Source organism: Ipomoea triloba, chromosome 11 (genome assembly GCF_003576645.1).
Source record: "Ipomoea triloba cultivar NCNSP0323 chromosome 11, ASM357664v1".
Classification (NCBI taxonomy): domain Eukaryota; kingdom Viridiplantae; phylum Streptophyta; class Magnoliopsida; order Solanales; family Convolvulaceae; genus Ipomoea; species Ipomoea triloba.
Window position 1 is genome coordinate 585165 of NC_044926.1, and position 16525 is coordinate 601689.

Below are 16525 nucleotides of genomic sequence, written 5' to 3' on the forward strand. Positions count from 1 at the left end.
ATAATTTTAAACTGTTTTCATTATATTGATCATGCCAAAATTGCTATATTATAAAAAAAAAATTAAAGGGTTAATAATATCCATGTTAACAATTAAACAATTGGATTTAATTTGTAATTTGATATAAATATAAGGCTAAAAGATTATATTTTTAAAGATTAGATAAAAAAAGAGAAAGAGAGAAGGATTTTTCACCTTTAAAATATTCTACACCTTTGTCACACATGTGTGGTCACATATACCATTTACTCCCACCCTATGGGATAGAAAGTGATGGGTGGTGCACCGTGCACCCACAAGACCATAAGAATTACTTAGATATATTGGCACAGTTGAACTGTTCAACTTAATTCGTAAGCATAAGATACACATAAATTTAAAAATAAAAAAATTGTTTTGAATTGATACTAAATTAAGTAATAAAATTCTTTGAAATTGATACTAGGTTAAAGTGATGAAAGAATATATGAATGCCCTTTTTTTTAAAAAAATGATATTACTGGTATTTATTTAATTTATTTCTTTAAAAGTAAAATATCATTTGTATGACATTGTTGTAAAAATTTACAATGGGATTTTCTTTTTTTTTTTTTTGTATAAGTAATTAAAAAGGAAAATCCACATAGCTAGCTATAGCAGGTTCAATTCAATCTGATCCAACCAAATATCCATTTCCCTATCTTGGCAGCTGGGTTAGTTGTACTTTTCCTTTATTTTGTCATTTCATGCAATTGTGGTCCTCAACTCCAACTGTAGAATCTCCCAATACAATAATGGAAAAAAATAAGTTAAACTGCCCGAAGAAGCTAAGGTGGCTAGGGAGCAAGATTCCCAAGTTTGATTCTTTTCAATATCATTTTTTTTTTATTTCATAAGAGCGAAGTATATTTAATGCACATCATCTTCTAAAATAAAAAAGGTAGTTGAGTGTGATAACTCTCACATAAAAAGAGTAATTGAGTGGAGAAACCAAGTGGTCAGAAAAACCTTTAACTAAAATAGCAATTTTCAATTCTTGCCAACTCTCTTTCAATTCAATTAGGTTCAAGCACACATTTTCAAATAGCATCGCTTAATCATAACACTCGCACACACTTATATTCTTTGATTCTTTCACAAGTTATTAAAAAGAAAAAAAAAAGATTCTTTAACCAAACCACGCATGCCTTCTCAATGATTGCCATTTCCCAAAAGTCCTCACTTTTGCACCATGCTGGAAAATTGGATGGTCCTTACGTGACTCAACATGCATGGCTCCGAAGAAGAATAATATATATGTGCAATTAAACAACCATAACTTAACTTATAACATTTTCTTTTAATAATGGTATTAATGTTATTAGATTATTAACGGTACGGTATTAATGCTGGTTAATACTAGAAACAACTAATAATAAGATGAATAGCTGAGTAATTAAGATGAAATGATTGGAAAGATATTAATACTTGCAAAAAGTGAAATATTATATTTAGTGCACACGTTTAATATAAGATAAGTGTTTGATCATTAAAATTTTAAGCTATTTATACACGGCATGCATTAAGGAACAAACATAGCATATCATACCAAGCAGCTCCAACGTAACTAGCTAGTAGAATCACCAGACAAGCTAATTTAATTAAGGCAAAATGTCATGATGCGAGACCAAAATATGTATATATTAACTATCGCGATAATCATAAAGTGATGAATCTTTTTTGTTGGAGAAAATATGTCCACTAAATAATGCACGGAAATGCATGTTTGTGTTCCTACTCTTGTCTACTTGCATGAAAGAGCCTATATGTTTGTTCCTAATATTGTCTTTTGTCTACTTGAATTGCATTGAAGTTGTGTGTTTGCTTAGTCTCTTGTCTTGTTTACATATATGATATGTCACTATCATTCATAAATAACGGTAAATGAAATTGGGCTTACGTTATAATCATTGTCAAATCAAATACTTATCCCTACAGGTTATAATTCGCTAGCATATATATAATCTCAAATGTACACTATATAGTAAGACACTCAAATTAGATTCTCCGGGGCTACCTTAGAAAAGGACAAGACTAGGCTTTCATTAATTTGCAACGTTTATACAATTGGTACACATGTAATTTGTATGTAGTATTCAATTTCTATTGGCACTACTATATATAAGGACTATCATTTAGCTATCTATTGAAACCTACGGCCCCAGGAAAATGTTGTCTCCGAAAGAAAGTTTTGTCACAACTTTCAATTTATTCACATATGGAAATCCCTCACGTGTAAAAAATGCAAATATGTTTTCACTTAAGGAAAAATGAAATGATTTTTATCTTTTTTCTTTTCTTTTTTTTGGGTGGCAAGGAAAACCCCAAACCACTATTCGAGAGTGTGCACGAAATAAAACTCGATATTATACAATAATCGGTCATCCATACAGGAAGTCGAGGTCTATATATGTAACGTTTTTGTAAATATATAATATTATAGAGTATAATTAGCATAGCATATGAACTTGATTAATACATGATGTAATATATGTTCCCAACATAATTAATAATCCATTTTTCTAAATTAATCAAATTTGTTCGGTTTAAAGTGGGCCTCAAAGTGTATAGGCTGCCACTGCATTTGGACTGTCTTAGTGAAATGGGCTTAGCAACAACTACCAAGGCCCAATTGACAGAGCACACCTCTCATTTCTCGGGCTTTAAAACCTCTTGGTTCTTCTTTTTCTTCTTTGTTTTTGGAATTCTATTTTATCGGCCTGCTCAACTACTCATCTTTTATATTTCCCCAACCATGTACTCAACTAATCATCTAACATATGCACTTGACTGATTTGGGAGATTATAACAGTCTAACAACTCTTAGTCTTATGTGAGAAAAGTAGAAACAATATACTTGAATTACTCGGCCGCCTAAGCGCTAGGCACTCCCTGAACGACCAAGTAACATTTAGCGCCTTCTGCAACATTGTTTATTTTTAATTTGTCCCTTTCATATTGCATACCCTTGAAATCTTCAAGGATAATATATGAGATTCTAGAAAATGCTATATACGAAAACACATCCCAAGCAAATATTTTATTATTTGATTCTAATCTTAGTGTTTATATATGTACATAAAGTAGTCTATTATATTCTTAAAACATTAATTATGATATCTTTTGTTCTAAGTTTGATTTGGAAAGCATCGAGAGAAATTGAACCCAAGTCCTCCATTCTAAAGAAAACAGCATTAAAAATGATGAAAATCAGAGAAAATCTCAGCAGAATTATTATATTAGTTTGGTTGAAGTGGAATCAAGTCTTTAATATTACTATTAAAATCTTATTTTGTGGATTTAGTATATATTATGATAGATACATATGTACAAATATTTGGAAGTCTATAGATTATTAAATATCGAAGCATATCTCAACAATTTATTGTATTTATTAATTTTAAAAGCAGTGAATAGCCGTTAAAATCTTGTTTTAGATATGAAGTCCTTCACTTTACAAGATTGGATTAGAACGAGATCCACATTTCTCGAGTACGGACGACATGAAAATTAGTTGTGCGTATGAAATTAAAGAAAACCTAACAATAAAAACCATGATGACCTCATCGTTCTTACGTCATGCGTTGCTGACGGCAGTCCATGGAAAATAGAAATGCTTCAAAACCTAGACTGTTTCATGGAAAGTGGCTGAGAAACGAGAAATGCGTGATGGCTACATTAATCCACCCCCGTCGGTGTACGCTACTGTATCTATTCCCGTCACGAAACAAATTAGCTATCACTTTTCGAGAAATATTTTCGATCCAAATTCTATCCTCACTAAGTGGTCTTTGAAGACTATTACAAAAAATTACTCTCATCATCAGTAAAGTCTGTTTTGTAACTTTAGCTTATATATAAAAGAGTACAAGAAGGTAAACCATAAGTTACTCATAACTGATTGGGTCAATACATAGCTCGCACAGAAAATCAAACTTAAATACGGGTCATAGTGCACATTATTCTAGTATGAATTTGGACCAACAGATCGAGCAGATAAACACAATATATGCATGGTTGACGACGTTGTCTAATTCGATGTTTTTCTCCATGCTGTGCCGATGAGATTGGAAATTTTAAAGAGGATGTTTTTTTTTTTTCTTGCCTTTAATATGGTTTAGAACTTTAGATAGATTGAGGTTATAATTCAAAATCCATGTCTTGAATATCTATCACTGCATGTGCCGCCGCATCTTCTGATATTAGCTAGGTGTGACTTGGTAAAATTCCCTTTTTTTCTTCAAAAACCGCCACGACTTTGTACTAAAAAACAATAACAGAAAAAGACCTCAATCTATATATCTCTGATATCATCATCATACATGTTTATTGACGAAGTCATATCTAATACCAAATAAAATAAATTATTGGATGTATTCTTATATCTGAAGGTCACACGATTAGTTCTTGCCGATAATATATATTCTCTTAGACACCCTTTCGATTTTGTGTGATTCTTTAATTTACCCATATATAGCATAAGAAAAAGGGTATCAAATATATATGTAGGAGGCGATCGTATCTCTTATTATATGTTTGAATAATGCTATTACACAATAGATGAGGTTAATGCACGTTTTTGGGTAGTGGTTATGAAGAATAAAGTCAAATGTTGAAAACATCGAGATGTTTTAAGCTAAGGTTTAGCTAAGGATTTAAGCCAAGGTTTAGCTAGAAGAGCAAATACAATGGCTCATATTATAGCTACACTAGAAGAGTGTTATGCATTCAAGGGGAAAGCTTAGTTGACTATTATGATTGTATTCTCCATTTTATTTCTCCTAGTATTTCTGCAATCGAATTTATTGAGTAATGGATGTTTGTTTGGTTAAGAAAAAAAAAATAAAGAAAAAAAAAAGTCAAGGTCTTGAGCTAAACTTGCATTGAAGATTTGTGTAATAAGTTGGGTATGTATTAAATAAGCTAGGTTTGCATTAAATGTTTACAACAACCAGAATTATAAATCTCTAGGCACACAAATCTACGGCTAATATTTATTTGGGTTTGATATAATTAGGCAATCTCTCTTCATTGTATGAATAATATATACTCCGTAATATATTGTTGGCCATGTGCGAACCCTTATTGTTCTCATCCCGTCGTAACTGATTTTTTTTTTTTTTTACTTGTAGTACTCTTTAGGTATCATTTTTAGTATTTTGATTTAATTAAATTAGTCACTATAGAAGCAATCTATATATGAGAATTTGGCTTGACAGAGTTTATTAACAAGATTTTTTTTTTATTATTACCAACAAAGAAAATGGAGACAATTATGCATTTTTAGGAATTAAAACGAAAAGCATGATGATGTTGTTTGGAAGACTTTTGGGAAGACTTCAATCTGCAGGAAGTATCGCAGAAATAGTACTGGTAATCATTGATGATTTGATCGGATCGTGCCTCCATTTTATATCCAATATTCCATGAAATTCCATTACTTTTTTTACACTCCATACTAATATGTATAAAAAAAAATTAAGGTATCAATAACATCGAAGCCTTATACAGAGTATAATTTTTAAAAAAAATGGTGAGATTATACTGCTTATTATGGTTTATTGGTTCATTTATCCGAATTATCCCTATAATACCTAATAAGTACAATTATATTTTGTATCTTATATAAGAGACACCGATATTGATTGGTATGCATCATAAATTTACTGTGACTTGCATAATTACAGTTATTGCAACATCAGCCTTTCTGTGTATGATGAGTACTTCCCCAGTTCCCCCAATATATAAAAATGTTCAAAAAGAATTATATTTCACTCAGTAGGTAACTCTTTTTGGAATGTTAATGTTTATATATATTACCTCAATTGTAGCTGGCTAACAAACTGATAACATTCCTTAATTTAGCAGATGCATTAGCTAGTTAAGGCATGCAAGCTAAGCAAAATTGGTAGTTACGTAAAGGCTAATACTCTCCACCTTCCTGGAAATTGTCCTCGCAAGATGTCACAACCAACGTTTAAATTTCAAAGGAAATCCAATTGGAAATGATAACTATACTCCAAATAAAATTCTTCAAATTCTTAGTTGTACAATTTAACTATCAGCTTAGACTTTTAGTTAAAATAAAGCATGTTTCAATTTGATATGAGAGTCATGCCAAATAAAATATTATTAACTCAATAACATGTCCATATGGCTATATATATATATATATCCGTCTACTTCTCTTGACTCAGTCAATTATACACCAAGTTTTATTCTTTAAAAAAAAATCTCAATTTTTTTATCAGATTATAATGTAAATGTATGAAGACAGCGTGACATATGGCAAGCAGCAATTTCTATGTGTTTATCCATATATTGTATCTATATATACTAACATCCCGAGCTGAGAATTTGAAGAAATTAAACTATCTATCTACCCACCAAACTATTCTATTAAGCTTCACCGCAAAAATGGTGAACTCCGACGGCCGGCAACTGTTCCAGAGCGTGGTGGTAATGAGGCACGGCCCCCGCCTCGATAATTTCGATAAGCTCTGGGCTGCCACGGCGGACCGGCCCTGGGACCCACCACTTTACAGCCCCGGCAAGAGCCTGGCTTTCGACGCCGGGAAAAAGATCCGGGAAGAGGTCGGAGCTCCGATCCACAGGGTCTTCGTTTCCCCTTTCCTCCGGTGCCTTCAGACCGCGTCGGAGACTATCAGAGCCCTCTCCGAAGAGCCCGATATCGCCGGCGCCGCCGGAAATCCTCCCAAAATCAAGGTTTAATTTTTTTCCGATACATAAAGATTTATAGTTACTAATAATGCATATATAAATATGGCATTGTTTGGTTATTGCTGTTTTTGGACCAAATTAATGCAATAATTATCAAGAAGATGAATGAAGTAATTAAAAAGATTAAATCTTTGCAAAGAAACTGAATAAATTTGGTAGATTAATGATTTTCATATCTGTAATTATGCAAAAGCTAGTGGAGATTTGAGTGGTGGGTTCCCACCACAAGAACAAGAAGATTAAGGTTAACTGTAGCCGTTAGTTAGCCCTTAACTATATGCAACTTATTCACTCTGCATTGGAACGTCACACCATTACGTCACTCACTTCTTGCCTGCCCTCCAAACCCTATCTTCAAACCTTAGATAATGGAGTAACTCTAGCCTAGCTAGTTTGTCGGACTGTTAGTTTGATAATTACAAGATTATGGGGGTGTTTGGTTATTGGCTTATAAGCCAAATTTTAGCTTTTTTGATCAAGTTTAGCTTTTTGACCAACCAATAAGCTATTTTGAAGTGTTTGGTAAATGGTTTATTGGGCCAATAAGCTGAAAATTGAAAAGCTAATGAATGTAGCTTTTTGTATCAGCTGGTTGGGAACAAGGGGTATATTGACTATTTTATCCTTAATGGGATTTACTTTTAAATGGGTGGTGTGTTTGTTATTTTATAATAATAATAATAATAATAATAATACATTTAAATGTCATTTTACATTCAATCAGCTACTAGTAAACAGCTAATTTACCAAACAGTTTTTTATAACCAGCTAATACAACCAGCTGGTCAAACCAGTTAACGCAATCAGCCATCAACTACTAGCTAAACCAACCAGCTATCAGCTATAAGCTATCAGCCGTTTGCCAAACACCCCCTATAAGTTCAGTCCCCGGTAAAAGTAGCTTATTGGTCTTCTTAATTTGAGTTGTTAGTTATGATCTGAGCAGTCTAAGCTGGTTTACTTCTGTACAATGCGGGATTTACTCAGTATACACTATCCGATAGTGCTGTGAGTTTTCCTCATCACATAGAAAAAAGCTAAGATTATGGTAGGTTGTTACCCCTCAATCCGGCCATAAGTGCAAGAAGCTAAGGAAATGGTGTGCTGTTGTCTGCAAGACAAATCTAAAACCTTAAAATTCATGTTTGACTTTGTGTAATCTCTATGTATAATGTTGTTGTGCATTATATTGGTCAGGTTTCTGTTGAGTTTGGATTGTCAGAGATGTTGAACACAATAGCCATAAGACCTAAAGTGGCTCCCAAAGATGGAGACTTCAAATTTGTCATCTCACAGTGTGAAACTCACTTACCACCTGGAACCATAGACCACACTGCAGAACAAGTCTACAAAAAGGTTTCAACTTTAACTTTTAATCTCCCCGTCCCCACACATCATCTTAACTACCCTTTTACTGTTTCTTCCTTCTAATGACAACTTTTTCTTGTGAAACTATAGCTGCCGGAGTGGCAAGAAACACAACCAGATGCAAGGGCTAGGTACATGGAAGTCCTTAGAGCACTTGCTGATAAATACCCTTCTGAGAACTTGCTGCTCATCACGCACGGTAACTCTCACTATCAGCTTAAACTTTTAGTTCCGATTCATTGACTATTAGTTTAGACTTTTAGTCCTGTTCTGGTACGTTTTTGGGTACTATTGACTCTGTTACAATATATTATTTGTTCATACATACTTTAATTTCCTGTTCTGGTATGTTTTTGAGTACTATTGACTCTGTTACAATGTAGTATCTGTTTATATATACTTTAATTTCCTGTTCTTGTATGTTTTTTAGTACTACTGACTCTGTTACAATGTAATATACTGTTCTGGTATGTTATGTCAAGCATGGTAACTTTTACTATTAGTTAAGACTTTTAGTTCTGTTTTGATCCATTGATTGATGTTATGTCACGCAGGGTAACTTTCACTATTAGCTTAAACTTTTAGTCCTGTTTTGATCTATTGATTGGTGTTATGTCACGCATAGTAAGTTTCACCATTAGCTTACCAGTTCGGGTCCGTTGAATGATGTTATGTTTGTTCAGGTGAGGGAGTGCTGTCTGTGGCTTCTGCATTCATGGAGGGTGATATTAAGTGGGTTGAATACTGTGGATATTCACACCTGAGGAGAGCTATTCCGGCGGCCGGCGAGAGCTGCCAGTCCTTTGCCGGTGAAGACTTCACGGCGCAGAGTGAATTTGGGTTTACATTCCATGACTCGTCTGCTAAGCCCAGCCCGTCGTAGTATAATTAAGTGTATAAATTAATAATCATTGCTTTTATGTTTTTGCGTTCTTGAAGTCCCATTATTGATATGTAATCAGTTGTCCGGCCGTTCTTTTGGCTACGATCATATATATGTTTAAGTCCAGTTTCCGGTGTTTAATCTCTCTAGTTTTTTATCGAATTGAAAATTGACAGTCCAGTTCCAACGTAACAAATGTTAAGAATAACATTCCATACCATGTTTGTTAATATAAATGAATAAATATTAATCAGACCTCAATATATTGAGAAAGTATATATGAACGGATATGCATTGTGACAGAGTCACTAATACTCAAAAGAAATATTAATCAGACTTGACTGAAACCAGCCCAGCCCGAATTGTTTGCATCCACAGTATTGCTATTCCCAACTGCAAACGGGCCAAAAGGCCCATAGCCCTGTGTTTTCTTATGGATTCTCAATCTATAAAAAATGACATTTTGTTATAGTTCTAAGAATTTTGAAGGCCAATTCTTACTATTCACACTAGTTATACATGGACCCGTTACAATTTATTTACTGAATGTTAGAAATATGTTAACAATTTACATACTAAATGTTCACAATTCAAATTATGAATAAATTATGAGCATTCAGTATGTAAATTGTAAACATTCAGTATATAAATTGTGTATTTTGGACCAAAGTCCACCTTTTTTAATAATAGAAGGTCACTCAGTCAGTCCTTGCATTTGAGCCAAATTGAAGGAAACTTCCCTAACCACCCACCCACCCCCAGCTAGACAGTGGTTGGTTCAACTTACTTGAAATGTAGTGGTGTTGAAAACATGAAATGGGTGGGCTGTGTTACCCTCCCCAACACCATGTGGGACCTTTCACAAACAATCATCATGAGTTGAAAGAGCTAACCTTTCTCTATCCCCATAAAAACTAGACAAATTTTATACTGTCTTACTATTTGTTCCTTTCTCTGTTCATTTCTAGAGCCAAAAACAGAAACATTTGAACAACAATCAATCTCATGGCTGCAACAATCTAGCAATGCATTAAGATCATAGGAAATAGAAGAATGCATTAAAATGATTGAAAAGCTTCATGTACATCTGGAGCTATGAATAAAGTAAGCAGAACAAGAACTAATAAGGTCACATTTCTGTGCAGGCTCACAGAAAAGCTATCAAACAGAAAACCCAAAAAAAAGAAAAGCTTATTCCCCCTTCTTCTACCTTTACAGGTTGCAGCTGATGCTATAATGAGATGGCAAAATTAGAAAAAGTCATCCTCCTCAAACTTTCAAAAACCACTTGAAGGGCGACCTTACCAAGATGATCTTGCCTAAACCTGCAGCCAAATGTATATATGCTGTCAAATCTCAATCTTTTGCACCATTTGCAGACCAAAATCAGATTGAAAGCATTGATCTTTATACCTTCTGCTGAGTTTCAGTGACTTTATAGGAATCAGGAGTTATTGATGCCAACCATAAACCTGGAAAAACACTCTGCATATGGAAAAAAATTGGGATATTTAGATCATCAGATCACAAAGAATGGTAATAATACTAGATCTATAAATATATGAATCAAGATAAAGGCTGGGTTTCGGTAACTACAAGATTACAAATTCCTACTCTATTAGCCTAGTTTGAACAATTAGTTAAGACAACCTAAACTCGGTGCCTAGCAAGGGTCCCAATGCCCATTAGGGTCACAATTGTGTCCCGGCTAGGGTTCCGTGCCCTTTGCTAATTAGGATCACAAGCACCTTGTGCTCATTTGACAATTCGTGTCACAATTGTGTCCTTACTAGGGTTCCGTGCCTCTTTCCCAGTTAGGATCACAAGATTTACTCAGTACTCCTTTGTTGGGTAAGATCACAAGATTTAAGCAGTAAACACTATCACCAATTCACCGGATAGTAGCCGCGGGTTTCCTAGCGAAAAAAAGAAAATTAGAGAAGAGTGATTCTTACATCAAGCTGTTTCTGAACACTCTTTGATCTCTTTTTAGGCCTTCTTGCAGGCTTTGATCCGGTCATGGAGAATATATCTTCCTCAATCTCATCTCGCGAGAGCGAAATGGAGAATCTCAGTCTCTTCTTTCTTTGAGAGCTATTAGGTTCGGCTTCCGGCCTGATCACATTCCGGTGACAAGATTGAGTTATATTTTCCTGCGTAGCCCCACCTCCGCCTCTGAACTGATCCACGTTCATACTCCGATGTGCCGGCTTTCTAGGCCGCAAATTCCACGTCTTCGATACCGGCTCTCCCCCTGCTTCCTCCTCTACTAACGCCGCATCTTGAAGCTCAGCCGCCGCCTTCTTCTCTTGCGGAGCTTCTTCCGCCCTAATTTTCCTCGGGAGTTTCAGCAGAATCTTCGATCTGTTTTCTCTATCCACCTCCGAAACCTTCCGTTTCTTCTCCGACTTCCCGATTGCCTGATCCGTTGATAAAGCTCCGTTCTTTCCGCTCTCCGGCGCCGAATTCTGCGGGCTCCTCGCCGCCTTCCTGTTCTTACCCGATTCCGAACCCGAATCCTCCCTCTGCAAACCATACCGTGACGGCGAAGAACCCGATTCCCCGTCCCCGGACGACGAGAGCTTCCCGCACCGGCCGCGATTGTGGTTGTTGGAGTGGTGATTCTTCTTCCACAAGTGCGGTAACCCAAAGTTATGCAGCGGCTGTGACTTCGCCGGCACAGTCGACGCCATACTCTCTCTCTCTAATCTCTCTCTCTCTCTCTCTCTCTCTCTCTCTATATATATATATATATACACACACACACGAATACAGATTCTAAGATTATATCTGTATGAAAACCAATCTGAAACCTTTTTCTCCTCCAAATTTCCACTCAATCTCAGACCATTGAACTTCGATCGCAGAAACTCAGCAGAAAACTAAACATTTACCGATCGTAAACCAATCTACGTCCCCAAACCGATCATCAGAAGTGAACAGACACACATGTATACATATATATACGTGCGAAAGTGTATGTATAGATTGGGATTGTGAGAAGAGTGAGAGATTGAGCTTTGGATGAGAGAAATAGAGAGAGACGTGAATTGAGCAAAGAGACGGAACAGACGGTTATGTGAAGGTTTTTTATTTTTGGAGCTCTTTTGTTTCTCCCACTTTTACCCTTCCGCCCCTTGACTTGACCATTTCTTTTTTCCTTTTCCTACCCTTTTACCAATTGTTTTTTAATTTTTTAGTACAACCGTACCGTATTATATTGTAGTATTTGTTCATCTATATTTTCTCAATTTGTTGAAATACAAAGAGTTAAATCAGTTAATATCCTCTCAACTGAGACTCGATTTCATGACCTCCCAATTTGAAAAAGTCACTACATGCCACTTGGCCACAAAGTCATTTGTAAAAATTTTGTACATTTTAACGCATTTTGTACCTACGGTCAGTTAATCATTTCTATACATATAAACGAATAACTTGATAATTACTGACATATAATATAATAGCTACATGTACAGAGTGGATCAACATTTGATATAGAATCTGAAAGTTATTTTTAAACCAGGGTCTACAATGCAAGATAGACCCTAATCCATGGTATAATTTTTCCCATTCTACTAATTGCAATCTATAGTCTATTGACTCTATTCTATGGGTGATCTCACGTGGTATTTATATCATAATTTATTATGAAGAAAATAATGTATGCATAGTTGAAACTTTGGCAAGTAAGGCCCGGGTTTGAAGCATCTTTAGCGGTATTAAACGCAATGCATTACTTGTTCTAACATCACCTATCTTAAAGTGTGATACAATCTTGCTTTAATTTCATGAATTTCGGGGTGGTGCTAAGGTATGCATGCAAAGTATTCATTAGGTGTCCTACGTAATCATTTGAAATTATTTTACTCATAGTCTGAAATTTCGTGAGTTAGTCTTTAGTTTGACGTATCGTTCACGTTATTAGACATAATGCATTATTTGTAATGATATCATACCTGTTAAAGACAGAAGAGTGTGTGAACAGTGTGATACAACGTTATTTTGAATTTATATTGACCAGTCTAATTTTGCATATCGTTGGGTCAAACTTTGTGAACACTACATACTTATCCTCTTAACTCTTTCGGTTAAATCTCAGAATCATATACCAAAAATGTACGTGAAAAGAAAAATATATAAACAATCTTCAAAGCGCGTTTAATATAATATCGCGTGTTAAATCTGGTTATGAATGATCTGTTTCTCCCAAAAACCCTAGATCAGAAATTGTGCAAGGGAGCATATTCTTCTCCCCACTGACATCTAGAAATGGTTTATCTTTTTATTCTTTTAGTTTCCTCCTTAATGGAAACCCAGCACCTCCATGTGGATGCCACCACCTATATATGTTGTTCTCAACTAAAATATTGCCTACCTTAACAAGAAGGATGTTTCTCCTAGGACAAAAAAAAGAGACCAAAATGGGTACCAGCAAACACACACATTCCTTGTACATTGTTCAAGAAAAGTTACAAACTAGAATTGATACAATTTGGGAATTTCCACAATAAACTACACCAACCATTAACAAACATTACTTCCATGCCAAGAATTGCTTGCTTTTACACCAGGCAATTCAGTTTTCTACTTTAGTTGTTTGCCAAACCGGCTCGAATTTTTAGCGATATGGGTTTATTGCAAGGCAGAAATACGCGGCTTATATCATCATCGGGCACTTCGATCTAGTCCAGACTCCAGACTGCACTTCCAAGAATCATAACCCGAAGCAGGTCCAAGTGTATGCCTATCATCTGCCATTTCTGTATCAAGAAAACCGTAAGTACGAGAGGAAAGATGAAACAGAAGGTTAGCGGGTTGGTCTGACCAGAAAAATTATTACCTGCACAGCAACGGTGGCAGCCTGGAAACGAACTAGGTATCTAAACCTCAATCACCCGATCCAATGTCATGAATCTTGGATCCACCAATTAAAACTAACCACAAATCCCATCTTTCGGCTATATATGGGATCAAAAAGTTTATATCTTCCTGCTTGACTCAGTGGATAAATATTAAGTGTTGCCATAGAAAGAATGGGAGTTTAAAATAGAATTTACTAAAGGAATATTAATCTCACCAGACATCAGCATCATGCATGGTACATAGCTTGTCCAAAGCAAAAAGTTCTACACAAAACTATTAGAATCACCTTGATGTTAGTAATAATGAATGATTTCAATAAACAAAAAATTGCCAATAGTAAAATAACAAGAATAGTTTTACCATGGGTGTTCTTTTTCAATGATATACGGAGTAAGTTTTAACAGAACTAGATAATCATCAGAGCTACCTAAATGGCCAAATATGATATAGAACAATGACATACATCTTCAAATCATAAAATCCTTGACAGTAATTATGACATTAAATTCTTTCTATAAAGAGAATTACTTTTTTGGTTAGTGCTGAATGGTCACATTGAATTGTTAGAGGAAGTACCATTTCCACTTACTACAAACAGATGAAGTAATAAATGAATTTTGTTTAAAAAAAAAAAAAAAAGTAATAAATGAAAAAAAACCACAAAGAATATTTACCAAATTCAGGCACTGAAATTTAGCCAAATATACTCCCCATTTCTTAAATGGTCCTCACACAGCATTTCCAGCAACATTGGCATTTGGTAATTTTTTTCAAAAAATAAAAAATAAAAAATCACCACAGTACTCTTCCTGTAACAAAGAATGATTTATTGCTTCCTCCCCCATTTTTGAATCAGGGTGAGATAAGGTTGTTTGTTCACTGGTATAGTTGCAGCCACGCTACTTGTACTGCATAACGGCCACTTTAGGAAAAAGACAATATGCAAAATGACAAAACATAAGACGGTTGAATGAACAAGCTAGCATCAACCTGGCATGCAGATTTAGAGAATCTGAGTTCATCTTCAAATCAAACTCTGTTCACACTAAAATTGTTAGTCGCAAGTCCATAAGACAAGATGCACGAGTTGCACAAATGTGCAAGTTCATTCTACTACCAGGAAACAAAAACTTCCTATTCTCCTTGAAATGTATTGGCCAAATTATTAAGCCAAAAGGCCCTAACCAAGTGAAATAGTGAATTTTAAAGGTGAATTTTAAAAGTGAAATAGTGAACTGGTATGATTTCAAGAGTGCAATTAAGCCAAAAGGCCCTTCCCATATAGTCTATTCAAGTTTATTAATAAGCAATGTATTGTCTTTTTACTGTTTAAACTCATTTACATAAAACATAGTGATTTTATAACTTTAAAATGAAATGTACCAGTTGAACTGATCAATCTTTTGGTTAAAAATCTTGTAAAGTATGCATATCCCATTCATCAGATTTTCCCATTAAGGAGTTTGTAATTTTGAATTCATAGATTATTAGACCTTGCGGGAAGTGTTATTACTCCATAATCCATATCATGTAAGAAGCTGCAGTTATAGCACAATAGGAGTACTGAGTAGCATTAGTTATTCCTGATAGTGCATGTCAAAAGTAAGGCTCCTAGTTCAAAATTAATATACAAATGGAATTCAGATTATTCATTTCTACATTTGTGCCTTCTTAATCATGCAATTAATGGACAATTCATTTATGACAACTGCAAGAAACAATTTCACTTGCTGAGTTCTATATTAAGTCAAAACAAAAAAAAAATCCAAATAAAACACTAAAGCATCATTAAACTGCAAAAGCCAAGAGTGCCAATATTTTTTCATATAAACATGGAAAATATATTAAAAAGCAGGCAAGAAAAAGAAAAAGTCAAAAAACAATCCCTTTGATCCACATCTAGACTAAGCCAACTGCAGTGAATTGCTATTCTAGGCAAGTAAGGTCACAAAAGATGAATGGCTTTGCAACAGTAAAGAGATAAAAGAAATGCAATACAAAGTTAAACTTATTAACCATAGTCATATTTATATTATTCTTATAATGTTATGTTGTTACATTTGTACTTAGTCAATAGTATGTTACCTAAAGAATAGGAGAGTTATGTGTTCACTCTCCTATAGGATTCTCATTTGTAATCTATCGATCAAATAACAGATTTTGCATTGTTCATCTGGTATCAGTAGTGTTAGGCGATCCCTTCTCCGCTTCCGTAACCGAATGGCGACCACCACTCCCTCCGTTGAACAAGCTGTCACCGCCGCGGCTCACCCGCCGGTGGCTCCTCCCGTCGTTACCACCGCCAACCACCACATTCCTATCAAACTCAACTCACGAAATTACCTATATTGGAGAACCCAAATCCTTCCCTTCTTGAAAGGTCAGAACCTTCTTGGTTATTTAGATGGTACGCATCCCTGCCCGCCGGCGACTCTTGGATCACCAACGCCGGCTGCTGCTTCGTCTTCGACACCCACCGCCGTCACGCCCAATCCCGCGTACCACACATGGGTGCAGCAAGATCAGTCCATACTATCACTGATCATCTCGTCGCTGACCGACGAAGTGATGTACCTCGCCGTGGGGCGTGAAACAGCGGCAGAGGTCTGGAACTCCATCACCACCGCACTCGCTTCGTCGACTCGCTCC

The 16525-nt window shown here is 35.3% G+C and overlaps 2 protein-coding genes across 2 annotated transcripts; one reads left to right on the forward strand and one right to left on the reverse strand.

Moving 5' to 3' along the window:
• The first annotated feature begins 6313 nt into the window (after positions 1–6313).
• On the forward strand, positions 6314–9172 carry LOC115996776. The gene is made up of 4 exons (XM_031236180.1): positions 6314–6744; positions 7957–8115; positions 8218–8326; positions 8811–9172. Exons 1-4 carry the CDS (start codon positions 6436–6438, stop codon positions 9008–9010), a joined length of 777 nt encoding a protein of 258 aa, XP_031092040.1. The 5' UTR covers positions 6314–6435; the 3' UTR covers positions 9011–9172.
• An 874-nt stretch (positions 9173–10046) lies between these two features.
• LOC115996777 lies at positions 10047–12081 on the reverse strand. The gene is made up of 3 exons (XM_031236181.1): positions 10966–12081; positions 10424–10495; positions 10047–10335 (listed from the first exon to the last, which is right to left on the reverse strand). The coding sequence occupies exons 1-3, from the start codon at positions 11701–11703 to the stop codon at positions 10330–10332; spliced, it is 816 nt and encodes a 271-aa protein (XP_031092041.1). The 5' UTR covers positions 11704–12081; the 3' UTR covers positions 10047–10329.
• Positions 12082–16525: the final 4444 nt, after the last annotated feature.